Raw genomic sequence first — 25704 nt, 5'->3', positions numbered from 1 at the left:
CCCTGAAGGGGAGGCACTCCAAGGAAAAGGAACTATATTCTTTAAATGTTACTCACGCCATCATTTAGAAACTAGCTATTTGAATACGCTGACAGCAGTGTGGGCATACTTCAATCTTTGCAAAGGTCTGAGACCTTTTTTCCAGCCAGCTGGGACTCTCAGGACTAGAACAAGTTTTGGTTTCTCTTTTATCGGACGAATGACAGCTCTTCTCTCACGTAAGGTACATTTCACCTCTCTTGGCCCAGCCTTGTACCAGACTTGAAAAAGAAACAGAGTAACGAACTGGAAAAGTCCATTGCCCTTACTCTCTGCCTGGCACGGCACAGGCTGGGCTCGGCGCCATTTGCATTCATCACCGCGCCTGGCCCCTGGGAGTCAGGATGCATGTACCCTCCCTGCGGAGCCGATGGTCGCCGTGGGGAACCGCAGGCCCGGTGTTGCTAAACCTTGTTGAGATTCTGAAGAGATGCCAAAGATAGATATGTATGCCAAATCTCCCACTTATAAAGTCGGGAAGGGTCAAGCAAAATATGTTTACAGGCCAGATTGACTTACCAGTTTGCAACCTCTGCACCTGACTTTTCCTGTTATTCCTGTATTTTGTTCCCTCCCTGCCCCCCCGCCCCCCGGCCCTACCAATCAAAACTTGACTCCTCTAGGAAGGACTTTCCTGTTACGGAATAGCTGGTAGATCCCATGAACTCATCTGCCACGTATGAATGGGAACGGTTTGCCTTATCTTCTCCTTCAGTTCTTGGCATTCCTGGAAAACATACACCTGTTTGCAGGGCCTCCCTCCATCCCAGAGACCATCGCCTTTGCAATCGAATGCCCACACCTGACTGTGAGGCTTTCGGGGTGCTTAGAAAGGAGGAGGGACAGCTGGCCTTGTGACAAGAAGGGTGGTTTGGGTCTCTGGTGTTCCTCCACTTAGCCCTCCTGCGCCCGGGACTGGCGACTTCTCCCACACCAAGGTGTTTCTCTGCCATTCCTTGGAGCAAGAAAGACCCCAGAATGTGGGACAGGGGTGCAGGTTAGTCAGACTTCACGGGCCAGCTGGTTCAGAATGTGACCTCCCAGCAGTGCATACTGTGAAACCTGATGTCAGAGTGATGTCTGCTCCCCACTTTCCAGAGAGAGCCAGACCAGGGCAATAAAGTGTGGTGCTAGAGTCTAGATTTAGAAAAACTATTGTTTTGATAGGAACCGATGAATGGGAAGTAGTTGATGTAGATTCAGGAAGTGAGGCATTCTCTACTTCAGAAGCTTAAATTCCCCCTTTTTTGGAGTGACCTAAAAAGTTTATAAAGTAAAAGAGTTGGACTTTCCCTAAGGCTTTCAGATTATTCTGAAACTGGTCTATGACAAGGACAAATCTAAGAGGAACAGTGAACATTGAAAAGCCATGGAAGGCCGAATAATAGCCTCCTCTTTTTTTTTTTTAAGTTTTAATTTAAATTCCATTTCGTTAACATATGTTGTAATGTTAGTTTGGGGTGCATAGCATAGTGATTCATCACTTTCATACAAGACCAGTGCTCATCATGCCTAGTACACTCCTTAATCCTGGTCACCTGTGTCACCTGTCCCCTGTCCCCCTTCCTTCTTGTAACCACCAGTTTGTTCTGTTATAGTTAAGAGTCTGTTTCATGGTTTACCTCTCTCCCCACCTCTTCACTCATTTGTTTTGTTTTTTAAATTCCACATGAGTGAAATCATATGGTATTTGTCTTTCTCTGACTTATTTTGCTTAGCATAATACGGTCTAGCTCTAGCCATGTTGTTGCAAATGGCAAGATTTCACTCCTTTCTGTGGCTGAGTAATATTCCACATAGATACCACATCTTCTTTGCCATTCATCAGTTGATGGACACAGGAGCTGTTTCCATAGTTGGCCATTGTAATTAATGCTGCTGTTAATATCAGTGCGTATGTATCCCTTTGAATTAGCATTTCTATATCCTTTGGGTAAATACCTAGTAGTGCAATTGTTGGATCATGGGGTAGTTCTGTTTTTAACTTTATAAGGAATCCGTATTGTTTTCCAGAGTGGCTGCACTAGCTTGAGTTCCCACCAGCAGTGCAAGAGGGTTTCTGTGCATCCTCACCAATACCTGTTTTTTCTTGTGGTGTTGATTTCAGCCCTTCTAGAAGGGGTGAAGTGATATCTCATTGTAGCCTCCTCTTTTAAAATAATCTCCCAATTATAAAATAATAATGAAAATGTTAAAAATAAGTTCAGGGGCATCTGGGTGGCTCAGTCAGTTAATATCCAACTTCGGCTCAGGTCATACTCTCAATGGTTCATGGGCTGGGACCCAGGTCAGGCTCTGTGCTGACAGCTAGGAGCCTGGAGCCTGCATCAGATTCTGTGTCTCCCTTTCTCTCTCTCTCTCTCTCTCTGCCCTCTCCATAGCTCATGTGCTCGCTCTCTTTCTCAAAAATAAATAAACTTAAAATAAAAATAAGCTCTATATGTTGATTATATCCAACTTTGAAGATCAAGAAGAGATAGTCACTATCTTAATATAATATGCTGTCAATCTTTTTTCTCTTGCGTGCATATGTATTAGTGCATACATATTATTTTTTCTAAACGGAGCTCATACTATGACTAATATTTTGTAACGTGTCTTTTTCGCTGACTGTGCAATGAGTGTTCTACTGTGTCATCAGATACTTTTCCTACCTGGTTTCTTACTGGTTGCGTGTCAGTCACACACATGCATATACAACAGTTTATTTAGCCAGTCTTCTGTTATAAGTAATACTGCAACAAACACACTTTTACACGTAGGTCTTTGTATCTCCAGTTCTCCAAATAAATGTGCTACACTAGATGTAGCACTCACAGCTTTATTCTTGAAGGGCTTCAAGAAGTCACTTTCCCTATTTCCCTATGGGACCAGTTACGTGAATGCCTCTAGGATTCTTGATGGCCGTGAACGTGTTTACCTTTTGCACTTGACAGATTAATTAGGAAGCAGAGACATAAGGTACTTTGTAGTACGGTTTTACTTAGTAAATTATCAGTCTCTTATTTATTTTTGGATATTTGTGCCTAGTAAGCAATCGTCATAATCACAGCGAGACCCGCGGCGGCTTCATTTCGCTGGTTCCAGAGCTGTGGTCTCTAGGACATGCAGGAGCAACTTCCGGTCAGCGGAGTGGGCCGTACCGATCATGAGGCGCATTGGGGTCTGTACGTGCATGCCCTGTGCTGCCCGTCCCGCCAGGGAGAATGACCTGGAGAGGGGCAAGGGAAGGAGGTGGTGGAGAGGGTTCGTACTATTCCTTCTGGAGACAGAGCTTTAATGCATGTGCTCAGCGTTCTTCATAGACAGCTGTGTGGCCCTAAACAAGCCTGGTCTTGTATGATTAATGTGTAACAGGGGATCTCCTAATGGAGTTAGGTCCTTCGCAAGATGAAGCAGTTGCTCCTCGTTTATTCTTTTCATGTACACCTGCCATGATAAGCAAATGCCCGTTTACCCCTGTCTCCTTCAGCCACTATTAACCAAAAAATCTGACGGGCTGCTGTAGGTGGATTGTTCCCAGAGCTGACCCTGTTCTAAGCGCTGAGGAGATGGACACCGGGTGAGGATTCAAGACAGTGATGTATAAGGATTGGAAGAAACTTCAGAAATACAGTTCCGGGGGCGCCTGGGTGGCTCAGTTGGCTGACCATCTGTCTGACCTCGGCTCAGGTCATGATCTCACAGTTCGAGAGTTCAAGCCCCACATCAGGCTCACTGCTGTCAGCTCAGAGCCTGGAGCCTGCTTTGGATTCTGTGTCTCCCTTTCTGCCCCTCCCCTTCTCTTGCTATCTCTCTCTCGCTCTCTCTCTCTCTCTCTCTCTCTCTCCCTGTCAAGAATAATAAACATTCTTTTAATTGTTAAAAAATTGAAATATAATTCCAGCTTCTCATTTTATAGCACAGTCAATCCCTGGCTTCAAAGAATGTATAGTCTTTGGAGAAATAAGATACATACCCAAGAAAACATGAAAAACCAGAACAAATTAAAAAAACAGCACAGGGCTCAGCTTAGTGGCCAGCAAGGATCTCCCACAGTTCAGGCCTTCACGTCCGGAGGCAGAGAGGACTCTGGGCCCTGGAGGGAGATCTGCACCTCGTGCCGGAGCGCTCGTTCAGTTTGGTCTTTATTTTTAAACTGGGCCTTGAAGAGTGAGACTTGAAAATTGGAGGCCATTCCTCCCCAAGGGCTGGTATAATTACAGGCAGAAGAAGTCTGGAAACAAGGAGTGGGTAATTTTGGCTGGTGTGATGAGGTTGTTAGGAGCACCCATTCTTCAGCCGCATGGCTGGATGATTTGGAGATTATCTTCTGAAGCCCCTTGTCTTACAAAGCGAAGGACGTTGTAAATTGTCTTTTTTTTTTTTGAAGTGTAGTTGACATAATATTGAATAAGTCTCAGGTGTACAACCTAGCGGTTCAACAATTATATACGTTATGAAAGGCGCACTGTGATAAGTGTATTCTATTACCGACTGCATTCCCTATGCTGTGCTTTCTATCCCCGTGACTTATTCCTTTCATAACTGGAAGTGTGTACCTCTTAATCCACTGCCCCTATTTCACCTCGCCCTCTCCCCTTTGGCCACCACCAGTTTGTTCTCTGTATTATGAATCTGTTTCTCTCTTTTTTGATGTTCATTTGTTTTTTTTAGATTCCACACATAAGTGAGATCATATAGTGTTTGTCTTCCTCTGTCTGGCTTATTTCACTTAAGGTAACTAGGTCCATCCGTGTCATCATGAATGGCAAGATCTCATTCTTTTTTATGGCTGAGTAATACTCCATTGCGTGCATATACCACATCTCTGTCCACTCACCTGTGAATGGATACTCAGGTTGCTTCCGTGTCTTGGGTATTGTAGATAATACTTCAGGAAACGTAGGGTGCATATATCCTTTCAGATTAGTATTTTCATTTTCTTTGGGTGACTACCTAGAAGTGGAATTACTGTATTGTATGGTACTTCCTTTTTCTTAAAAGAAATATTTTTTGCAATGTTTTATTTATTTTTTTGAGAGAGAGACACACAGAGCATGGCAGAGAGAGAGGGAGACAGAATCTGAAGCAGGCACCAGGCTCTGAGCTGTCAGCACAGAGCCCGACGCGGGGCTCGAACTCGTGAACTCACATGAGATCATGATCTGAGCCGAAGTTGGCCACTTAACCAACGGAGCCCCCCCAGGCACCCTGATTGTATGGTACTTCTGTTGACAGTGTTTTGAGGAGGCTACAGACTACTTTCCAGAGCGGCTGCACCAGTTTACATCCCCAGCAACAGTGCATGAGGGTTCCTTTTTCTCCACATCCTTGTTGGCACCTGGGATTTCTAGTTCTGGTTGTCCTGCAGAGCCTGTAGCCTCTCTGTCACTAGCTCTGTGGAGTTCAGAGCTAAGCAGCAGAGCTCAGGCTCCTCATCTTCCTGATGGGCTCATGGGCTCAAACCAGCAGCCCTAGAAATAGACACTTCAGTAGTTTCCTGGAGTGGGTATAGGGTGTGACTCAGAGAGCATTTGGTGAGGCTTCTCACCCCTAGGTGAAATCCTGGCTGATGAAAAAGCTCCTCCTTTTTTTTTTTTTTTTTTCCAGGGCTTACTTCCTAGGGAAATTTACCACCCCAAAGCCTTAAATTTCTCTGAGCTCTCTGTTAGGTCTCATAAAACCTCTGGGTTTATAAAAACCCTGAAGTTATTGGTAGTGCCCATCAGAGACTTTTAAACCTTCAGTGAAGTCACAGTACTGTGGGCTGGAAGTCCCAGAAGATAAGGATTATAAACATTTAGCCAGAACCATCTCCCTGTCTTTTCATATACTTAAACACAATAGTGCTTTCCACTAAAAGCTGACACTTGAATACTGTACTTAGTTTTACTACCAGGTGTACTTCAAGGTCCTCCAAGATCGTTTTCTTACTTAGCCTGCTGAAAGACTCTTGTTTTTTTTTTTTTAAACTTTTTAAAAATATTTTATTTATTTTTGATACAGAGAGAGACAGAGCATGAGACGGGGAGGGGCAGAGAGAGGAGACACAGAATCTGAAGCAGGCTCCAGGCTCTGAGCTGGCTGTCAGCACAGAGCCTGACGCAGGGGCTCGAACCCATGAACGTGAGATCTGACCTGAGTCGAAGCCGGAGGCTTAACCGACTGAGCCACCCAGGCGCCGCAAAAGACTCTTGTTTGAGCCTCATTCTTTCGGTCAGCTAGGAGATTACCCTTTATTAAAATGTAAACTTTTCCTCTTCACATGAAATAACTACCAACCATTTCTAGTAGAGCTTCCCTGAGTCGAGTGGGATGAGGGAGAAGGGGAGATGGAATTAGGATCTGGAGCCGGTAAGAGGGATCCTTACCCGGGCAGCTGCTCTTTGAAGGCAGGCATGGAAGAAAGGCTGCTCTGAACGGCGCCCCTGTGGCCGGGAGCGAGGCAGTCGCCCGAAGTCAGAGGTGGCTCACAGGTTACAGGCTGGGTGCCGTCTTTTCAGACCCGTAAAGGTGGCCAGGATAGGTCACATTGTGAGTTGATTAGAACCTTGGCTTGTCTAATGGGGCCAAGTGGACAGAGTCAGTAGACACACAGACTCTGGCTTTGCCACGGGCGCGGTCCGTGTCCCCGTGGGGACACCGCTGTGCAGACCTCGTCAGGGTAAAGAGTGGTGCCACAGGAGTTGGGCAAGCAGGAAGCGCCCTGATTTCCTGCCTGAGCCTTTACCGAAGTTTTTTTTTCTTCTTGGGTTTTTTTGGAGAGGGGGGATGAGATTGCAGTTCTAGATAAAGCTTCCTCTGTTGTATGGGAAGAGAGTAGGACTAGCTCCGCTAAAAGGAGCCGAGCTTATGGACGCATTGGTTTTGTTACTCCTTTCTTTTGACCCGATTCACAGAAATCAGTTTTTTTTGTTTTTGTTTTTTAATTTTTTTTTAACATTTATTTTTGAAAGACAGAGAGAGGCCGCATGAGCAGGGGGGGGTCAGAGAGAGAGGGAGACATAGAATCAGAAGCAGGTTCCAGGCTCTGAGTTAGCTGTCAGCACAGAGCCCGACACGGGGTTCGAACCCATGAACTGTGAGATCCTGACCTGAGCCAAAGTCGGATGCTCAACCAACTGAGCCACCGACTTTCAGGCACCCCCAGAAATCAGTTTTAAGGGTTATAAACTGTGACTTCTGCCTCATTTTCTTCTGACCACAAGCTTCTAATTCAGGTGGCAGCTATTAACATTTTAATAAAATCCCATGAATGCATTTGAAGATTTAGCATTAACCTCTAACAGCATGTAATCAGTACTTCCTGTGTCTCACACCAATAAATTATATACCTTCATTTTACCCGGGAACGGTTGACCTTCAGCACCAAAGTGTTAGGTATACCATTAAGGCAAGTAGTAGTTATTTGTCTAATAAATATCTTTGACACTTGGACAAGGCTGATTCAGTTCAGTTTACTAGTTCACATAATTCTTTTCAAACGTGTATACATTTTTCCGTTGAGCATATCTCAAAAATTGAGATATATTTTAGAAAATAGGAATGTATAGGGGCACCTGAGAGGCTCAGTCAGCTAGGCGGCTGACTTTGGCTCAGGTCATGATCTCACAGTACGTGGGTTCGAGCCCCAGGTGGGGCTCTGTGCTAACAGCTCAGAGCCTGGAGCCTGCCTCAGATTCTCTTTGTGTGTGTCTCTCTCTCTGCCCCTCCCCTGCTCACTCTCTGTCTCTCTCAAAAGAAAGACAGAAAAAAAATAAAATAATCTAGGAACATACAGTGCATCCATACAATGGATTATTATACAGCAGGTAACCTGTTAATGCAAAACTCCTAATGGTGTGGGAAGGTGCTTAAGATACTCATACTGTGTGTGTGGTGCTCTCTCACCAATACTAAAAAATTTTGACATGTGTGAAGAAAGAGGAAGAAACAGAACAGAAGTAAACCAGATGTGAACAGTGAATGGTTCTGTCTGGACAAGACGATTAAGAATCTTTACCTTTTTGTTCTGTGTTTATGCTTTTCTGTTATATACAGTTCTTCATATTGCCTGGGTGTCACTTTCACAATAAAAAGTAAATCTAATAAGGGATTATAAATTACCACCTACCTCCATAAATATTTAAAATATAATGAACATTGAGGGGCATCTGGGTAACTCAGTCGGTTAAGTGTCCAACTTCAGCTCAGGTTGTGATTTTGCAGTTCGCGAGTTTGAACCCGGCGTCGGGCTCTGTGCTGTCAGCACAGAACCCACTTTAGATCCTCTGTGCCCCTTGTCTCTCTCTGCCTCTCCTTCCCCTGCTTGTGTGTGTTCTCTCTCTCTGTCTCTCAAAAATAAATTAACATTAAAGTAAATAAATAAATAAAATATAGTGAACATTTGGGGCACCTGGATGGCTTAGTAGGTTAAGCATCCGACTCTTGATCACAGCTCAAGTCTTGATCTCTGAGTCATGAGTTCAAGCCCTGCATTGGACTCTGCACTGGGTGTGAGGCCTACTTTTAAAAAATATGTTTTATATACACACACACACACACACACACACAATTGTCTCAGAGAAAGCATCATTTTTTTAGGGTTACTTATTTATTTTGAGAGAGAGAGAGAGACTGCACGAGTGGGAGACGGGCAAAGAGAGGGAGAGGGAGAGAATCCCAAGCAGTCTCTCCCAGCTGCTGCAAGCGCAGAGCCCAGTGCGGAGCTCGAACCCACAAAACCCAAGATCATGACCTGAGCTGAAACCAAGAGTCAGTCACTTAACCAACTGAGCCTCCAAGGCACCCTGAGAAAGCATTAATTTAACCTTGAATGTTCACTATATATGTATGATATAATATTTAAGGTTAGACTGATGCTTTCTCTGAGAGACAGTGCAAAATTTCCCCTTATAAGTTTTAAAAATCCATGAGAGTTTTCCATTTAGCACTTTAAGGCGTCTTGCATATCACCACACGATGTTTGTACAGGTTGGCGTTTCTTGAACTGGGAACGCTGACGTCAGCTCACAGGTTTGCTGTAGCTCTTTGGAGAACGGTAATTCGGAATGTTACAGAATTAATGGCAGTTATGAAAATCCTGAAGCCTTTTTTACAAACTTATTTATGTATTTTGAGAGAGCACAAGCAGAGGAGGGGCAGAGAGACAGGGAGAGAGAGAATCCCAAGCAGGCTTCACGCTGTCAGCATGGACCCTGATGCGGGCTTGAACTCACAGACTGTGAGATCATGACCTGAGCTGAAATCAAGAGTCAGACGCTTAACTGACTGAGCCACCCAGGCACCCTGAAAATCCTGAACCATTTTAATTTTACATCTCTGTCTTGTAAAATTAGGTTACTTTATTTTAAAAATAAACTTTATTGAAGTATAACATACATCCTCAACCATGCACAGATCCAAAGTATATAATTTATGAATTTTCATAACCCTCATAACCATACCATTCTATTTTTTATATTGTCTTTGACAAAATTTCATAATTCTACATTAAAAATATATTGTTGTTCAGGGTTCTATGGTCTCTGGAAGTTACACGTAAGATATTTTGCCTTTTGTTCTCATGATTGTCTTAACTTTCCAATTTTTTACATTTTTCAAGGAGATCTAAATTTTCACCCAGAATATTGTCGTTATTCTTAGTTCAGGATAGGAAAATTGGGCTTTAAAGATTAAAGATGCAAAAAAGTGAAAATGGCAAAATTACTGACATCTAGCCTTAGCAGATTTAATTTTTCTTTCATTCCCACCTGCGGCTGTGCTTTGCCCTCGTGGCTGCTTGTATGGAACTTGATTCCTGTGCTTCTGCATATGAAACAGCTCAGGTTGCTAATCTGAAGAAACAGGTTGGCAGCCGGTGGTAAGTGTGTCAGGTCTAGAAATCTTAGACCAAGCTGGGAGGAACTTTAGAGGTCATTAGCCTAAGATAGAGAAACTGAGTCCTGGAAGGTTACATGCCTTACCCAGGGTCGCAGAGTTGGCACCAAGGCTGAATCTAGAATCCTGATCCTAAACCCCATTAGTAAACCATGCTAAGCCTCTGGTCTCCTCTTAAAACTCACCCTTTCTGTTAAAAATGCAATCCTCAGTCTTTGAAATTGACTTCTCTCCAGCAAGATGAATAACCTAACATGTTTTTCAGCCAGACCTCTTAATGGGGATAACCTGACAGCATCGACCTGCCTTGGGTGGTTACTTCAGGTGAATGAGGGATGGGGTGGGGATGGTATAAATGCCAGTCTGTCATTGTGTAGAGCCAGGTCTGGGAGGACATTCAACTGGAATAACCCTGGCAGTAGGGAGAGTGTGGCATGATGTTGACTTGTGACCCCTTCCCTGGGGAGGGAGCAATGTCAGGAGACCCAGCAGTGTTCTGAAATACTGGATCTCCAGTCTCTTCCTGAACACCGGACAGGTGGACAGGCTACTGTTCCCGGGCAGTGACCATCGATGATTTATGACTTTTTTGTTGTTGAGATTTTGTTTCAGCTGATGAAAGACAGGTAAATAAAGCTTTTTCTAAGGGAGGCCGGGCAACATCTATTTAGTATGTACTGATCACTGTGGTGACCCCTGGGGACTGAGTGCTTAACACAGCGTGGCTGTACAGACTGGCCTCTGGGGCTGGCAGTCCCGAGGAGATCACCACTGCCATCCAGCAGTCTCGGTTCTGTTGGGTCAGTGAAATGCACAAGGGTCTCATCATGGCAGACTGGCTTTTGCCTGCCTGCTGGTCAGGAAGAATGTCCTCTCAGTCCCTCCTGGCGGCCAACGTCAGCCTGACCTTCAGTGCCACCCTCCACAGTCCCATCCACCAGACCCTTTTCTACCCTTTCTCACTCCCTTCCCAGAGCCCAAGCTTTCTTCAGAGCCCAGGCTGATGATTCCATCCCAAACGGCTAAGACCGTCCTTAGTTTTGAGCATGTTTCCCCCGTTTAGAATCCCCCCTCCCCCGCTCTACTTCTCTAGGTCCTGCCCAGCCTTCAAGGCCCCATCTGACCCTCATCATCTCTTGTCAGAGCTTCTGTGGCACTTCTACCCATACCTGGGGGTGACGACCGAGCCACAGCTCAGCCTGCTGGGGAAGAGACTGGGTTCCGGAGCCTTGTAACCACGGGCTGGAACCTTGCCTGGATCTACACTTCATCTGTGAAACTGGGGCAGATAATCTGCCCTTGGCCCACGGTTGTGCACACTAAATGAGTTCATAGCATTGAAGCCTACAGAACAATGCCGGGCACATAAGTTCTCAGTAAATTTTAGTTCTCATTCCTTCTTGCATATATTTAATCATGGCCTTCCTTGTGTTAGTGTTTAATCACTTTAAGTAGCTGCAATTATTGGCCTCTAGTGAAATTATAAAGCCGTCTCATGAAGAAAGAGTCTTGATTTTATACTTTCTTTCGATGGTTTTCAGTCCTACATGTGCATATAAAAGTTCCCCAAGACATACTGCTTGAAACAAAGCTATTAGTGTAATAAAGAAAATAGAACCAAAGTAAGGAACTGAAGAGAGAAGACAGGCATCAGTTCACGGATGGAGTCTGTGTACGATTCTCAGAGCGTGTCATTTGTTCCTTTTTTCACTGTTGTTGAGTCTCACGAGCCCTGCGGTCGCAGTCGCCACAAGTTGTGAGCATCGTGTAGCCGGACGCTAGCGATTTCAGAGGTCGTCTGCTCTAGGCCCATGGTGGGAGGGAGTCTCAGACGGTAAATCCTGTTCTGGCAGAATGTACCAGATAAGCCAACTGTTACTAATACACGCCCCCATCGCTGAGGGGCATCGGAAATTCACCAGGGTGTGTGGGTGCTGCAGAGGGGGGACAGGAACCCAAGCCTTCAGGAACTCACAAGCACCTCACCTGCCCGTGTTCACAAACATCTGGAGGAAACCTGCAGTTACCCTCCGGTGGTGGGAAGCGGTGGGGACCCAGGCAGAAAGCACTGACTACAAAGCCAGCCGCAGGCAGGCCAGCGTCCCGGTGCTGGCGGGAGCCCTTGGAGGGAGGGGACTTCTGCCCTCGGCCTGGCGTCTGGGACCTGAGCCTGAGGACCTGAGCTGGGCTCTCCCCCAGAGCCCCACAGGTGTCCTTTCCCAGATGAAAACGCCACATCTCTCCCTCTCCTAGGCTGGAACAAGATATTAAAAAGTTAAAGGCTGACCTGCAGGCCAGCAGACAAGTGGAACAGGAGCTCCGCAGTCAGATCAGCTCCCTCTCCAGCACTGAGCGAGGGATCCGCTCAGAAATGGGCCAGCTCCGGCAGGAGAATGAGCTGCTGCAGAACAAGTACGTGCACCGCGGGGGTCCTCCGGGGGGGCCAGGCGGCCACACCGCCCCTATAGCTGGGAGCATAAGATCTGTGGTGACGGAGGGACCTGGCAAAGGGGATAACAGTGAAATGCTTGAAATACTCAATTTAGTCCTGGGTAGCCAACAGATCATAAAATCTGTAAGAACTTCTTTTGTTGCAACAGAACAGTTTATTAACATTACTATTTTTTCTTTTAATAAGTTCTTCTCTTAGTTTAAAATAGTTATTGAGCTTTTGTGATCATGTAAGTAAAATGGACAAGAAGTTTTGCCACAATGCGAAGATCTTGCTCCTTTGAATGAAAGGTGCCAGAGGAATAGGTTCTATTTACTTTGATCTCTGGAACTAAAAAATGACATTGAACTTTGATTTTATTTGAAGAGGCAAGCAAAAAGCCAGCTCTTCTGTGTGAATTTGTTTATGCGTTCCATTGATTCATCCTGGAATTTCTTCTTGACTCAATATGAATCTGTCATTTTTTTTTCTTTAATCTCAGCAGCATGTCCCTGGGGTAGTGATTACTATTATAGGCTCTGGGCTTTCCCCATTGAAAGAGAAGTCCTTCAACATTTTTGAGCAACATAACTCAAGAGCTCGAGCTTTATAAGCAAATAACTTCTCCGTTGCTTCTGGTTCACATACGGGATGGCTCTAGCACTGGCACATGGAGACCAGCTCCTTACACTGACATACTGAGATCCACTCACCTTACGTTGATAGGTAGAGTCAGGGGTGGTAGGAGGCAGGGAAGGGAACATGGCTAAAAATTTCTGTCTGAAATGAAGCACCGTGTGACTCTAACTCCAGGATCTATTTTGGGATCCTCAGAAAACATCTCACAGCTGGAAAGGAAAGGCTGTATTCAGGCAAAGAATAACTTCCCCCTCCCACCCTTGACCTCAGTGTCAGCAGCGGGCAGGGGGCTGGATAAAGTTTCTTCAAGGTGCTTTGGGGCGCTAGACTTCGTTCCACAACTACCTTTCTCTCTGATGGAAACTTGTTTTATCTTTTTTTGGATTACCTTCTATAGGTCACCAGGTCTTACTCTGTGCCTTGGTAGGCAGCTTATCTGTGGGTGTTTGGAAATTGTTAAATAACAACAACATCATGTTTTGCCCGGGTACTCTGGGAGCTGTGACGTTTATGATTTGCTGTCCATAAGAGGAGCCGTGTTTCTCCAGGGTTCCTAGTGGGCATTTCTAGTTACGAAACTCTGTGATAATCATCTCCATATAGATTACATAATGCCGTGCAGATGAAGCAAAAAGACAAGCAGAATATCAGCCAGCTGGAGAAAAAGCTAAAAGCTGAGCAGGAAGCCCGAAGTTTTGTAGAAAAGCAGTTAATGGAGGAGAAAAAAAGGAAGAAGTTAGAAGAAGCCACCGCTGCCCGGGCCGTTGCATTTGCTGCTGCGTCGAGGTAGGTCTGCGTCCCCCGAGCGCTTCGGCTGAGGGTGGCCTGCCTTGTGGCAAGACAGGCTCAGGGATTTGAGGCCCTGGGCAGGACCAGAACAGAACGACCGTGCAGGGATGGGTGGCCACCAAGCCGTGTTTCATGAGCTGGCCCAGCCCTGTCTGCGCAGCTCACTCTGTCTTGTCACAGCATCGTCCTTCAGTGACGTCATCCACAAAGCGGGAGGAGGGACTCACCCTGCTTCCCAGAGCCGGAAGGCAAAGCGCTGCTTGTAAACGGGTTTCCAGTCGCTCCATGCGTGGCCAGTAACTGCTACACGCGGGGAGAGATGCCAGTCTGGGATTTTATTCCCTTTGTGGAACTTTCGTTACCCTCCACTCTCAGGTGTGTGTGTTCCTGGAGTTTTTACCTTAAAATAGAAGAAAGGGAAAATGTCGCTTGCCCAGGTACTTTGTGCTGGCCGCCCCTGGGTTTGTTGGTTATCAGCAAACTGTCAAATGAGCTGGGAAAGGTGTAAAGAAACTTAGGTCACTGGTAGAGATCATTGAATTTGTGAAGTGAGGAGAATTGGGCACTGACTTCTGTACCATTGGAAAGTATGCAAATACTCCAGAAACTGACATGTAATTACCACCTGAATTCCAGCAAGGAGAGAAGATGGTTTAGAGAACTTTTGGGCGGGGGTAGAGTTGGGGAGGGGCTTCTATTTCACTTTATTTTTCTTTTCTGTGTTTTTTTCTTTTTGACTTTTCTTTTTTCTGTGTGGTAGGGGTCAGTTACAGCTTTACAGTTGCAGAGCGAGGGTACATTACCTGTTTCATTTTAAGTGTTTATCCTAATTTTTTTTATGTGATACCGTTCTACTGTCACTCTTCCTTAAGTTTTGCTCTTTGCCCTGTGGTGCATTAAAAGCCTTCCCTTGGGTTCTGTAGAGTAACTGAAGGGCCATCATTTCACATTTAAGGAAATAATAGCTGGAGAGACCTCTGCTCCTGTGTGAGCCTGCCTCGCCCAGCAGACTCTCTAGTGCAGATAGCTGAGCTCACGTGGCCCATCAGCATCTACACAGACTCACAGGACACGTCACCAGCCTGCCTAGCATGTGGGGGCTTCTGTTTGTTCCTCTGTTTAAAGATGTGGAAGCACAGACTTATGAGAAAAACACAAGTTTCTGAAGCACTTACACTGGCAGGAGATTTTTCTGAGCAGTCATCTGGTGTGGCTGGTGCTATCCTTAATTCGTCCAGCACCTACCCTGAAAAAAAACGTCCACTGGGGAGGATAGGACAGTCCCTTAGCCAAGTCGTTCAGTGCCTCCTGCCTGAGAATCCAGACCTTGGTTTCGGTCTCTTCTCTGACTGCCTTTTGCTTCCAGTCCGGCCGTTTGTTCCCAGCCTCTCCCTCGCTGGCTGTTTGCCATCATGTCTGTAGAGGCCGTTTGCAGCCCAAGTAAATCTCCAACATAAGTCTCTCACTGGACCTTCCTCTTTGGTAGGCAGAGGACACCTGCTGTCTTCATCTGGCTGTTTCTGAGCTCTAAATGCTTAGTCAGCTTCGGAGTGGCCATTGCCATCACCTTTTTAGTTTGTCCTCATTCCAGCCCTGAGAAGCAGCCTGATGCCGACTCTAGGAAGGTGAACGTGCCAATGCAGAGACCCTCACAAGCGAAAACTTTTTAGCTCACTGCCCCCTGCTGGTGACAGCATGTGCTCGGGTCTCTCTTGCTCAGTGCGCGCACTGTCTTAGGTCACTGTCTTAGGTCACGTGGCCTGGTGGGACGCTGGCTGCGTTAGGAAACTGGAAAATCTCAGTTCTTGTCCCAGTTCTGAGACCGACCAGCTAGGTGGTGTTGGACTGGTATTATATCCATGTGGTTTCCATTTTCTTATCTGGAAAATGGGACACTGTCTCCTACCCTTGCGAAGATGGCAGAATGGGTAAAGTGCCTCACTTGACGCCTCAATTATATTAGATACCCAATTAATGATCATTATTTTAGATCATTGTTGAAACAAGGAACAGAGAGTGAGCAGCCTGAGCCAAAAACTAAAACCTGGCTGACTCTGGAGTATAAGAGAAGTATCAGTCCTGCCGTGTAAGTAAACCTTTAGTCTCTTAAATCCCTTTCTTTCCTTCTCTTCTTTTTCAAAAGGGGAGAGTGCACCGAAACCTTACGGAATCGGATCAGAGAATTAGAAGCAGAGGGCAAGAAGCTCACGATGGACATGAAGGTGAAAGAAGACCAGATCAGAGAACTAGAACTGAAAGTCCAGGTACGCGAGGCACGGAGGACTTTCTCGTCCCTGGGTTCCTCTTCTGTGTTCGCCGTGTGCTCTGTGCAGTGTGGAGATGGCGCCTTTTGTTAATAGGCCACACCCCACTGCACCTGAAAATGTCTGTGTGCCAGAAGGAAGCTCTAACCTCGTGCAGCTCATTCACAGCTGTTTATTCAGCTGGATTCTCACACAGCCAGAGATGCTGATGGTCCTTTGACACAGTTTATACCAGAATTTGATTTTTTCAGGTTGTAAGCCAGACTAGTGATCTTTGGAGCTTGTATCCCTCTTCTTAGCCCTAAACCTCTGTCCATCACCAGGGAATTGACTGTTCTGGATGGCTCTGAGCCTTGCAGGCTGCAGCTCTGAGCTGTGCACGGGAGGGAAAGCTGCCAGCACTGTGGACACGACCAGTGTTCTGAGCCGTGTGTACTTTAGCCGAGTATCAGGCATTGGTTCTGCAAAGGGACACTTCAAAGCAATGTTAGGGCGCCTGGCTGGCTCAGTCAGTTAAGCGTCCGATTCTTGATTTCGGCTCAGGCCATGATCTCACAGTTTGTGGGATCAAGTCCCACGTCGAGCTCTGCGCTGACTGACATTGAGGAACCCTCTTGAGATTCTGTCTCTCCTGCCACTCCCCTCCTTGTGCACGCGCACGGGCATTTCTCTCAAAATAAACTTAAGTTTAAAAAAAGGGAAGTCAACAGAGTAGACTACACAGCCTGGAGACCAAGCCTAACATGTGCAGGAAAAGTGGCGGCAGAAATGGACGGGACAGTGAAGATTAGTCAGAAAAGAGGCTTTGGAACAGTTAAGTGACTAGGAAAAAAATGAGCAGCTCATCTCCGACCACACAAAAAGAAATTCCGGATGAAGAGTTGAACCCGGGGGGGAGAAGAAGCATTTTGTTTTAAAGTAGGTGAAAATATACTAAACTTTTTTGATCTTGAAACCTGGAAAAACTTTCTAACCAAAATAATGGGGGGAAAAATCACAAAATGAGCAAAACAATTGAAAAAAAATCCGTTGGGGAGGGTATAGGTATTGCAACAAATGTAAGGAATTAATACTCTTGATATGCAAGGAGCTCATAACATTTGTTAAGTGAAGCTCACGTAGTTGGAAAAACAGGCAAAGGATGTGAACAAGTAACTCACAGAAGAAAAATAAATGGCTGAGAAGAATATAAGAATATATCATCATCAATCACCAAAGACTGATAGATTACAATTAGATATCATTTATTTCCTGTGAAATGTCTGGGTTGTTTTTAATTACCTTGTATTTGACACACGATGTAGTGATTCCACACAACTCTGTGTGTCATGCTGTGTTCCGTGAAAGGGTCACCACACACCACTAAGGTATAGTTGCACCAGAGACTGCATTCCCTATTCTGCACCTTTTTATCCTCGTGACTTATTTATTCTATAACCAAGAAGGCTCTGCCTCCCACTTCCCCTTACCCGTTTTGCCCGCCTCACAATCCCCCTGCCCTCTGGCAACCACCAGGTAGTTCTCTGTATCTGTGGGTCTGTTTCGTTCATTTGTTTGTTGTTTTTTTAGATGCTTTATATTAGTGCAATCATGTGATACCTGTTTTTCTCTGTCTGGCTTATTTTACTTAGCATAGTATCTTCTAGATCCATCCACATCGTCACAAATGGCAAGATCTTATTCTTTTTTATGATGGAGTAATATTCTTCTGTGTGTGTTTGTGTGTGTGCATAAATGTATATACACGTACATACCACATTTTCTTTTCCATTCAGCTCTCAATGGATAGTTGGGTTGCTTCCATATCTTGGCTACTGTAAATAATGCTACAGAAAAACATAGGGGTGCATGTTTAGTGTTTTTGTTTTCTGTGGGTAAATAGCCAGGTTCTACTGCATCTTCTGGTATTCTACTTTTAATTTTTTGTGGAATCTCCGTACTGCCTGCACCAGTTTACATTCCCACCAGCAGTGCACCCTTTTCTCCACATCCTCACCAACATTTGGTATTTCTGGTGTTTTTGATACTAGCCCGACGGGTATAAGGTGATTTTATTGTTTTCCATTTTTCTGATGATTCATGATGTTGAACATCAATTCATAGTATGTCTCCTTTGGAAAAAAAGGTCTATTAGGTTCTCTGCCCATTTTTAATCAGTTTTTTTTTTTGGTTTTAGAGTTGTAAAAGTTTTTTTATATATTTTAGATATTAACCCCTGACTGAATAGATCTTTAGCACATATCTTCTTCCATGCAGTAGGTTGCCTCCTCATTTCACAAAAGTCTATTTCGGTGTAGTCTCAATAGCTTATTTTTGCTTTTATTTCCCTTATCCCTTGTGAGATTAGCAACGAATTTTTAAATGATAATATCAGCCTGGGTGAGGATAAACAAAATAGGCCTCATAATTGCTGGCAGAAGTATAACTTTCTAGAAAAGTTAATATAACTTTTAAGTATTTCCCTTTTCAGAACTCCTGCCTAAAATAAACATTTGAAAATCTCATCATTGATTGGTAAACAAAGATGTTCATCATAGTGGTATATAAATGAAAATAAAATCTTAACAAAGGGAGATTCATTTAATAAATTATGGTACATATACAAGAATATTATACAGCCGTTAAAAATTACATTTTCAAAAACCAGTTGAGATTTATAAAACTGTATATAAAACTACATATATAGTGTGATCTCATTTATGCTAAAAGATACACATATGCTTATAAAAGATTAAAAGGAAATACAGAGAGTTTATTATACTGTCAGGAGTTTGAGTAATTTTCATTTTCTTCTTTGAACTTTAATATATTTCTAAATTCTCTGTAATAAGTTTAGATTTCTCTTAAAATGAAAAAATATATATATTTGTATTTATATTTAAGTATATATATTTATTGGCTACATTAGTAGACTCTTTTTTAACGTTTATTTTTTTTTGAGAGACAGAGACAGAATGTGAGCAGGGAGGGGCAGAGAGAGAGGGAGACACAGAATCCAAAGCAGGCTCTGAGCTGTCAACACAGAGCCCAACGTGGGGCTTCAACCCACGAACCATGAGATCATGACCAAAGTCAGCCGCTTAACTGACTGAGCCACCCAGGCGCCCCCGTTAGTAGATGTTTTAAGTGAGCTGAGTCTGCAATATGTCCTATGAAAATAATGAACATTTTTATACTTTTTAGTGCAAATTGAGAATAGAGTTTTGGCAAATCTGATGACAGCATTACAGCAACATTTGCAACTGGCAGCAAGGAAAAAGTTCTTCGTGGTTCTGAATTAGGCTTGTAAGAAAGTGTTTTATTTGGAAATAGAGTCCATTATTACTAGAAACAGCCCACCACCATCAAGTTCATCCACTACAGTATTTTTGTGTGTCACATCACCATATAAATACATTTTGCACTCCCTCTAAGTGGTAAAAGTCTTAACCCGTGAAACACCAGGATTCTGTATTCTCGGGGCCAGGCCAGTAATAGTGGAATTTTATTTATGATTTCAGGCTAATTTGTAGACATTGATGCCAAAACTGTCTTGTAACACCCTGCTGTTTTGATGATGTTGACAGGAGCTTCGGAAGTATAAGGAAAATGAGAAGGACACCGAGGTGTTAATGTCAGCCCTCTCGGCCATGCAAGACAAAACACAGCACCTGGAGAACAGTCTGAGCGCAGAGACGAGAGTCAAGCTGGACCTATTCTCTGCGCTGGGGGACGCAAAGCGGCAGCTCGAGATCGCCCAAGGTAGGAGAGCAGCGGGCCCCGGAGGAGGCGGTGCAGCCGACAGTGCGCGGGAGCGCAGAGAGCCCAGGTCCCTTAGAGCTCAGAGCCAAAGACATTCAGTTTTGTTTTAAGTGCTCAACATTGACACTGAGGAATTACCACATTAATCCATTCTGCAGACACACTTTGAGGTGAGAGTGTGTCAAGTGCAGGGCGTACAGAGACGAGGATGAGTCCCCGGGCTCCAGGCGTTCACGATGTTGTGGAAGAACTAGTCGCTGCGGAGCCCCCGGGGGTGCTGGTGGAGGAACATACCGAGGGGCAGGGACTGAGCCAGTCTGGGGTCAGGGCTGTTTCTCAGGGGAGCTGATGTCTGAGTTGGGTTTTGAATGGTGAGCAGGGGTTAGCTCAGTGAGGAAGCAGTGGAGGAGGGCAAGGGGCAGAGAGGCCTCTGAACAGAGCAGACCGCTTGGGGGAGGCCAGGGGTGTCCCAGGCTGCGGCTGGCTCTGCGTGGTTACAAGTGAGGGAGCACAGGGAGCAGCCTCTGGAGAGCAGGCTGTGACTCCGCAGCTGCTTCCTGAGGCCCTACTGCGTGCCAGGCGCTCCGCAGCTGCTTCCTGAGGCCCTACTGCATGCCAGGCGCTCCGCAGCTGCTTCCTGAGGCCCTACTGCGTGCCAGGCGCTGCGAGACTCCCCAGGGGGACAGGCAGTAACAAGCACGCGTAGAGCATATCCGGTGCGGACTGATGCAGGGGTAAAAATGAAGCAGGATGAGTGAGTGGGCGTGTGGGGCCGCTGGTTTGGCCCGGTGGTCTTGGAAGACCCTTGGAATAGGCAGTATTTGATCAGAGACTGCAAACAAATGAGGAAGTGAGGAGACCCTGTAAACCTAAATCCTGGGGAGGGGGGGAGAGTGCTTCCTGCGTCGGGTGCTTGCAGCCACAACCTGAGGGCTGAGGAGGGCTGCTGGCGTCAGAGCCGCCGGGCCACGTCCCACCAGACTCTGCAGCCCGTGAAGAGAACTTGGGCCTTTACTCTGAGGGGCCCAGGAGGCTTTGGAAGGCTTCTGAATGGAGATGTGGTCAAACCTGATGAACAGAAATTTGGATTTTGTCCAAGAACTTAATTAGCCGCCAGAGATTACTGGGGGGGAAATCAAACTGCTAGCTGACTTAGGAGGAAAAGAATATTTCAACAGCCACTTAAAGAACATTTGAAGCATAGATACTAGAAGCTGAAGGGGAGACAGAGATGAACAAGACGCAGTCTGGCGAGGGCCTCCTGGGGCAGCGGGGCTCAAACTTCTTGGTCTTAGGGACCTCTTGACACTTAAAATTATTGAGTAACTCAAGGAGATTTTTCTCAAGTGCATTATATCTATCAATACCTACCTATTAGAAATTAAAACATAAAACATATCTTAATTCATTTTTAAATAGCATAGTATACATATAACTTGTTAACCTATTTTTATGAAAAATAACTATATTTTCCCAAAACAAAACAAAAAAACATTTAATGAGGAAAAATGGCATTGTTTTACACTGAGCCAATCTCTTTAATTTCTGGTTTAACAGAAGATAGTTCAGTTCTCATCTCTGTTCCTACATTCAGCCTGTTGTAATTTTACTTGCATGGCGTTTGTAGAAGACTCCACTTACCCCCGGGAGGGAATGAGTGTGAAGAAGGCAGACGACGTGTTAGTATTATCACGAAGACGGCCTGGCCCTGTGTGCAGCAGGCAGGCCTCCTGCCATTGGGAAGAGGTAGGGGCCTTGAAATGGCAGAGCAGTGATCAGAGGTGGCCTCATGAAGGAGGGGACATTGAGTGGGCTTTGAAGGATGGATTCCGAGAGCAGAGAATGTCACCTGGAGGCTGCGTGAAGGCAAAGGAAAGAAGGTGCTGGAATGTCCAGCTGAGCAGTGGCCTCACGCTGGAGGACGTGGTTGATTAGGGGGACCGTGAATGAAGAGACCAGACTGTGTTCTTTAGATTTTTCAAGAGGGAGGGGGTGACGTGTTCTGGCCATTATTTCAGCAGTGGCTTTCTGAGAGCAGTGTGAAGGGTGGATTTGGAAGGTGAGATTGAGCGGAGGCAGATAGGCCCGCCAGGAAGCTGTGACTGGCTTTTGTCTGGCGGGGGGGGGCGTCCAGGCAGGGAGCGAGGTGGGGTGTGTGGGAGGAAGAAGTTGCTGGAAGCAGAGAAGAGCAGAACAGAATCCGAATGAGAAGAGAGATGAGTTTGGTTGGAAATGCTCTGATTTGGCGTCGTTCCCTGGGCACCCAGGTGAAAGACTGGCGTCAGTCCAGGGAGGGGGTTAGGGTCTAATCCCCAGAGAGAGGGCCCAACCCCAGGAGCGGGGGATGAAGAAGTTGTGAGAAGTTAATGGAGCCATAGGAGTGGCTTGGACTGGCCCAGGTGATGGAGCAAGAAGAGATGCAGATTGGGAGTCGGGTTTATTAATCTGGGGGCTCAGGGAAAAGCATTGAAAAAAGAAGTCTCCTGGGAATTTTGTTCTAAGGCTGAACTTGCGGGGCACCTGGCCAGCTTGGCTGGAAGAGCATGCAGCTTTTCATCTGGAGGTCTTGAGTTCAAGCCCCTTGTTGGGTGTAGAGATTATTTAAATAAACTTAAAAAAATTTTTTTTAAATAAATAAAGCTGAACTTGTGGCCACACACTGGCCCAGCCGCCCGAGGAGGGGCCACCTCATTTCAGCTGCTCGGATTCACACAGTGGGAGGACAGCCCCCCGAGTGCAGGAGCACCCAGTTCCTGAGTGGCCAAGGGGAGTTTGGCTTCCGGGCACAGACTGGGCTCCGGGGAATTGTAAAGTGACAGAAAAGCAAAGGGAACTGCCCTTTTCAAAGCTCTGGGAGTGTTTGCACGTTACTGATTAAAATAAATCAAACTTGCATCTGCATGGGGGGAAAAAAGATAAAGCGGCTCACAGATGCTAGTAGGTATTTTATTCATCTGAGGCTTATTTTGTTCAAAGGGAAGGAGGATATTTGATGTGAACTTGAGGCTGAGGGGACATGAAGGAAGTCAGAGAGCGCCTCCCTCCGCCACCGTCAGGCCCAGAATATTCTAATCAGGGTCCAACTTTGTAATTCAAATCAAACCCCTCGGATGCCTTTCTACTTCCTGCTTTCTATATCGTTTGATTCATCCATCCCGGTTCCAAAATGACTTTCATCTCTACTACGTCCTTGTTAAAAATACGCCACTGCGCTCTGTTGCATTTCAAATATTATTACCATCTTCTGCAGGACTCAAAATAAGCACAGCTCAAATGCAACGTCTTTCTCCTCCTCCTTAAAGCACTTAAATTTCTGAAGTTCTGAAAGGCTACTCCCGAGTGCTCTTGCCCTTGTAGACCAGGGAGCTTGAGAGCATGAGGAAAATGGCGTGGGCTCCGGGACAGTGGTGCCGGGTGGAAATCCTGCTCTAGCTCTTAATCACGGGATGACTTTGGGCCACAGACGCACCTTGCAGAGCCTGAGCTTTCTGGGGGCTGGGCACCAGGGACGCGGCAGCGAACAACGGGGCAAACCCAGTTCCTGCCCTCACAGCGTGTGGAGGCCACCAGAGATGACAGGCACAGAGTGTCCCCCAACTGAATAGTTCCAAGAGGTAGAAGAATGTGGTACTCAGGAGTGCAGATTCCGCAGCCAGACCACACAGAGTGAACCCTGGCTCTGTCATTCAGCCTCTCTCTGCCTCGGTTTCCTCATCTGTAAAATGGATGATGATGATGATGATGATGATGATGATGATGATGATGATGATGACTTCCACGTCCTAGACTCACTGCAATAAATAAAATGGTCTGCATAAGCACTTAGAGCAGTGCCTGGCCCTTGTGCATTAGCTGTTGTAATTATTATCCTCATTAGAAGAAAAGGACAAAAAGGAAAGCGTGGGGTGTGTTGAGAATCTAGGGGGTCGCAGGGTTGGGTCTGGTTTCAAGTGGGAGGGTCAGGGAAATCCTGGGGAGGGAGAGGGAAACCTCAGGTGTGAACACAGAGAGCAGGAGAAGCACAGAAGGGGAAGCGGCCCGAGGCAGGCTGCGGTTGGCCGGGTCAAGAAACTGAGCATGCGTGGTGCTGGGCGGCCAAGTCGGGTGACGTGAAAGGGTCCAGCCAGGTGCAGAGGGGGCCAACAGGCGAGTGGCATGGTGCCAAGGGCGGCACACTGTGTCACTCTAGACGCCCCAGTGCAGCCACCGCCGAGCTGCGCGTGCCTTCTGTAGGGGACCCACGGTGACGGATTCTGCAGCCTCTGCTATTCTGTATCCCTCGGTGTGACACTCATATGTCCAGCCTCCCAGAAAAATATTCCCGCCCAAGAGGTGCAGCCGTGGTGCAAAGTCAGCGCCATCTCCACCGCCGTGTGTGCCTGCCGTGCTCGACACGTGGCTCCTGGAAGTGACCCCTCTGCTAGTCACACCTCCATGACCAGAGTCCCTCTTTAAGCGGTTGTAAAATCATGGCCCACAGGCCAGATCTGGCCTGCCACCTGCTCCCATACGGCCCAGGGGCTGAGAACGGGCTTTGTAGTTTGCATGTTAAAAGAGGGGTGGCTCAGTTAGTTAGTTGAACATCTAACTCTTAATTATGGCTCAGGTCATGATCTCATCATTCATGAGCTCGAGCCCTGAGTCGGGCTCTGCACTGAGAGCATGGAGCCTGCTTCAGATTCTCTCTCTCCCTTCCCCACGAGTGCTCAGCCCCCTCTCAAAATAAACAGACTTAAAAAAAAGAAAAGAAAAGAAAACAAAGGATGTGGCTCACAGTGCCCAAAACATTTACTACCTGGCCCTTAACAGGAAAAAATCTCCTTCCTTTAGAAGCCACCAGAGCTGGGGGGGCATTCACCGGGGAGACGAGGGCATTGTGTTGGAGGAGCCCGCCCCCCCACTCATGGTGGGTCTTTGATCTTCCAGGACAAATTCTTCAGAAGGACCAGGAAATCAAGGACCTGAAACAGAAGATAGCCGAAGTCATGGCCGTCATGCCCAGCATAACGTACAGTGCCGCCACCAGCCCCCTGAGCCCCGTTTCCCCCCACTACTCTTCCAAATTTGTGGAGACCAGCCCCTCCGGACTCGACCCCAATGCCTCTGTGTACCAGCCGCTGAAGAAATGAAGGCCAGCTGTGGGTTTTGCCCAGCCATCTGGTTCCCAGGAGGCACCACAGGCAGCGTCTCTGGCAGTCACGATAAAAAAAAAAAAAAAAAAAGTTTATATTGTATTTTGTGGGACTGTATATGTTGTCGTTTTTAAAAAGGGGGGAAAGATAACATCCAAGTCTGATTAGAACTGCCCATCAGTTTTTCTTGTAAATTTTTAGACGACCTCACAGAACTTTGCAGTTTATTTTTCTCAGCCAATACATTAAAACCGTTCTTGGATTTCAAGTAGCCAGTTTTGCCTTTTATGTATTCTTACAGTTTCCTCTTGAAGAAAACAAACAAGCAAAATGAAGGGTTTTTGCTTCTCAATCCTTTATTTCTGTTCTGTTTTGTTCTTACGGAAGCAAGCAAAACCCTCCCATTGGATTCTCGCGGGAAGATCACAGAACCGTTTCCGCCTCAGAGTTGGAAGGGTTAGCAACTCTCACAGCTTTGCTTTCATAGCTGCGGGACGGGCGGTGCTTGACACCACAGCACACACAAGGTGATTACCCCTCCGAGGAGCAGACAGGTCCCAGGAGGGGCCCGTCAGCCGAGGGGAGCCAGGTGACAGACAGGACTTGGCTCCCGAGCGTCCCCAGGGTCGTGTCTGAAATGCACCCGCTCCCCTTGGGTGCACAGTCCCAGAAACCGCTAGCAGTGCCTTGGGAAAAGGCATTTCAAGAGGAAACTTGATGATGCTAAACTCTTTCCCCCGCCCCATTCTCGGTCTTCCATCTGTGTCGAGCTCACTGCGGACCCTGCCTTCCCCTGGTGTGTGAGGCC

At 46.3% G+C, this 25704-nt stretch overlaps 1 protein-coding gene across 1 annotated transcript in view; it reads left to right on the top strand.

The window, feature by feature from the left end:
• Nucleotides 1–25167, top strand: part of MACO1 (macoilin 1) — a 58261-nt gene extending 33094 nt beyond the window's left edge. The window contains exons 7-11 of the mRNA XM_029947677.1: nt 12154–12312; nt 13574–13756; nt 15903–16023; nt 19590–19764; nt 24691–25167. Of these exons, the coding sequence (XP_029803537.1) occupies nt 12154–12312; nt 13574–13756; nt 15903–16023; nt 19590–19764; nt 24691–24893 (841 nt within the window). The 3' untranslated portion in view covers nt 24894–25167. The remainder of the gene's footprint in view (nt 1–12153; nt 12313–13573; nt 13757–15902; nt 16024–19589; nt 19765–24690) is intronic.
• The last annotated feature ends 537 nt before the right edge of the window (nt 25168–25704 follow it).

This window comes from Suricata suricatta, chromosome 8 (genome assembly GCF_006229205.1).
Source record: "Suricata suricatta isolate VVHF042 chromosome 8, meerkat_22Aug2017_6uvM2_HiC, whole genome shotgun sequence".
NCBI lineage: Eukaryota > Metazoa > Chordata > Mammalia > Carnivora > Herpestidae > Suricata > Suricata suricatta.
This window is presented reverse-complemented; position numbering and strand designations above follow the sequence as displayed.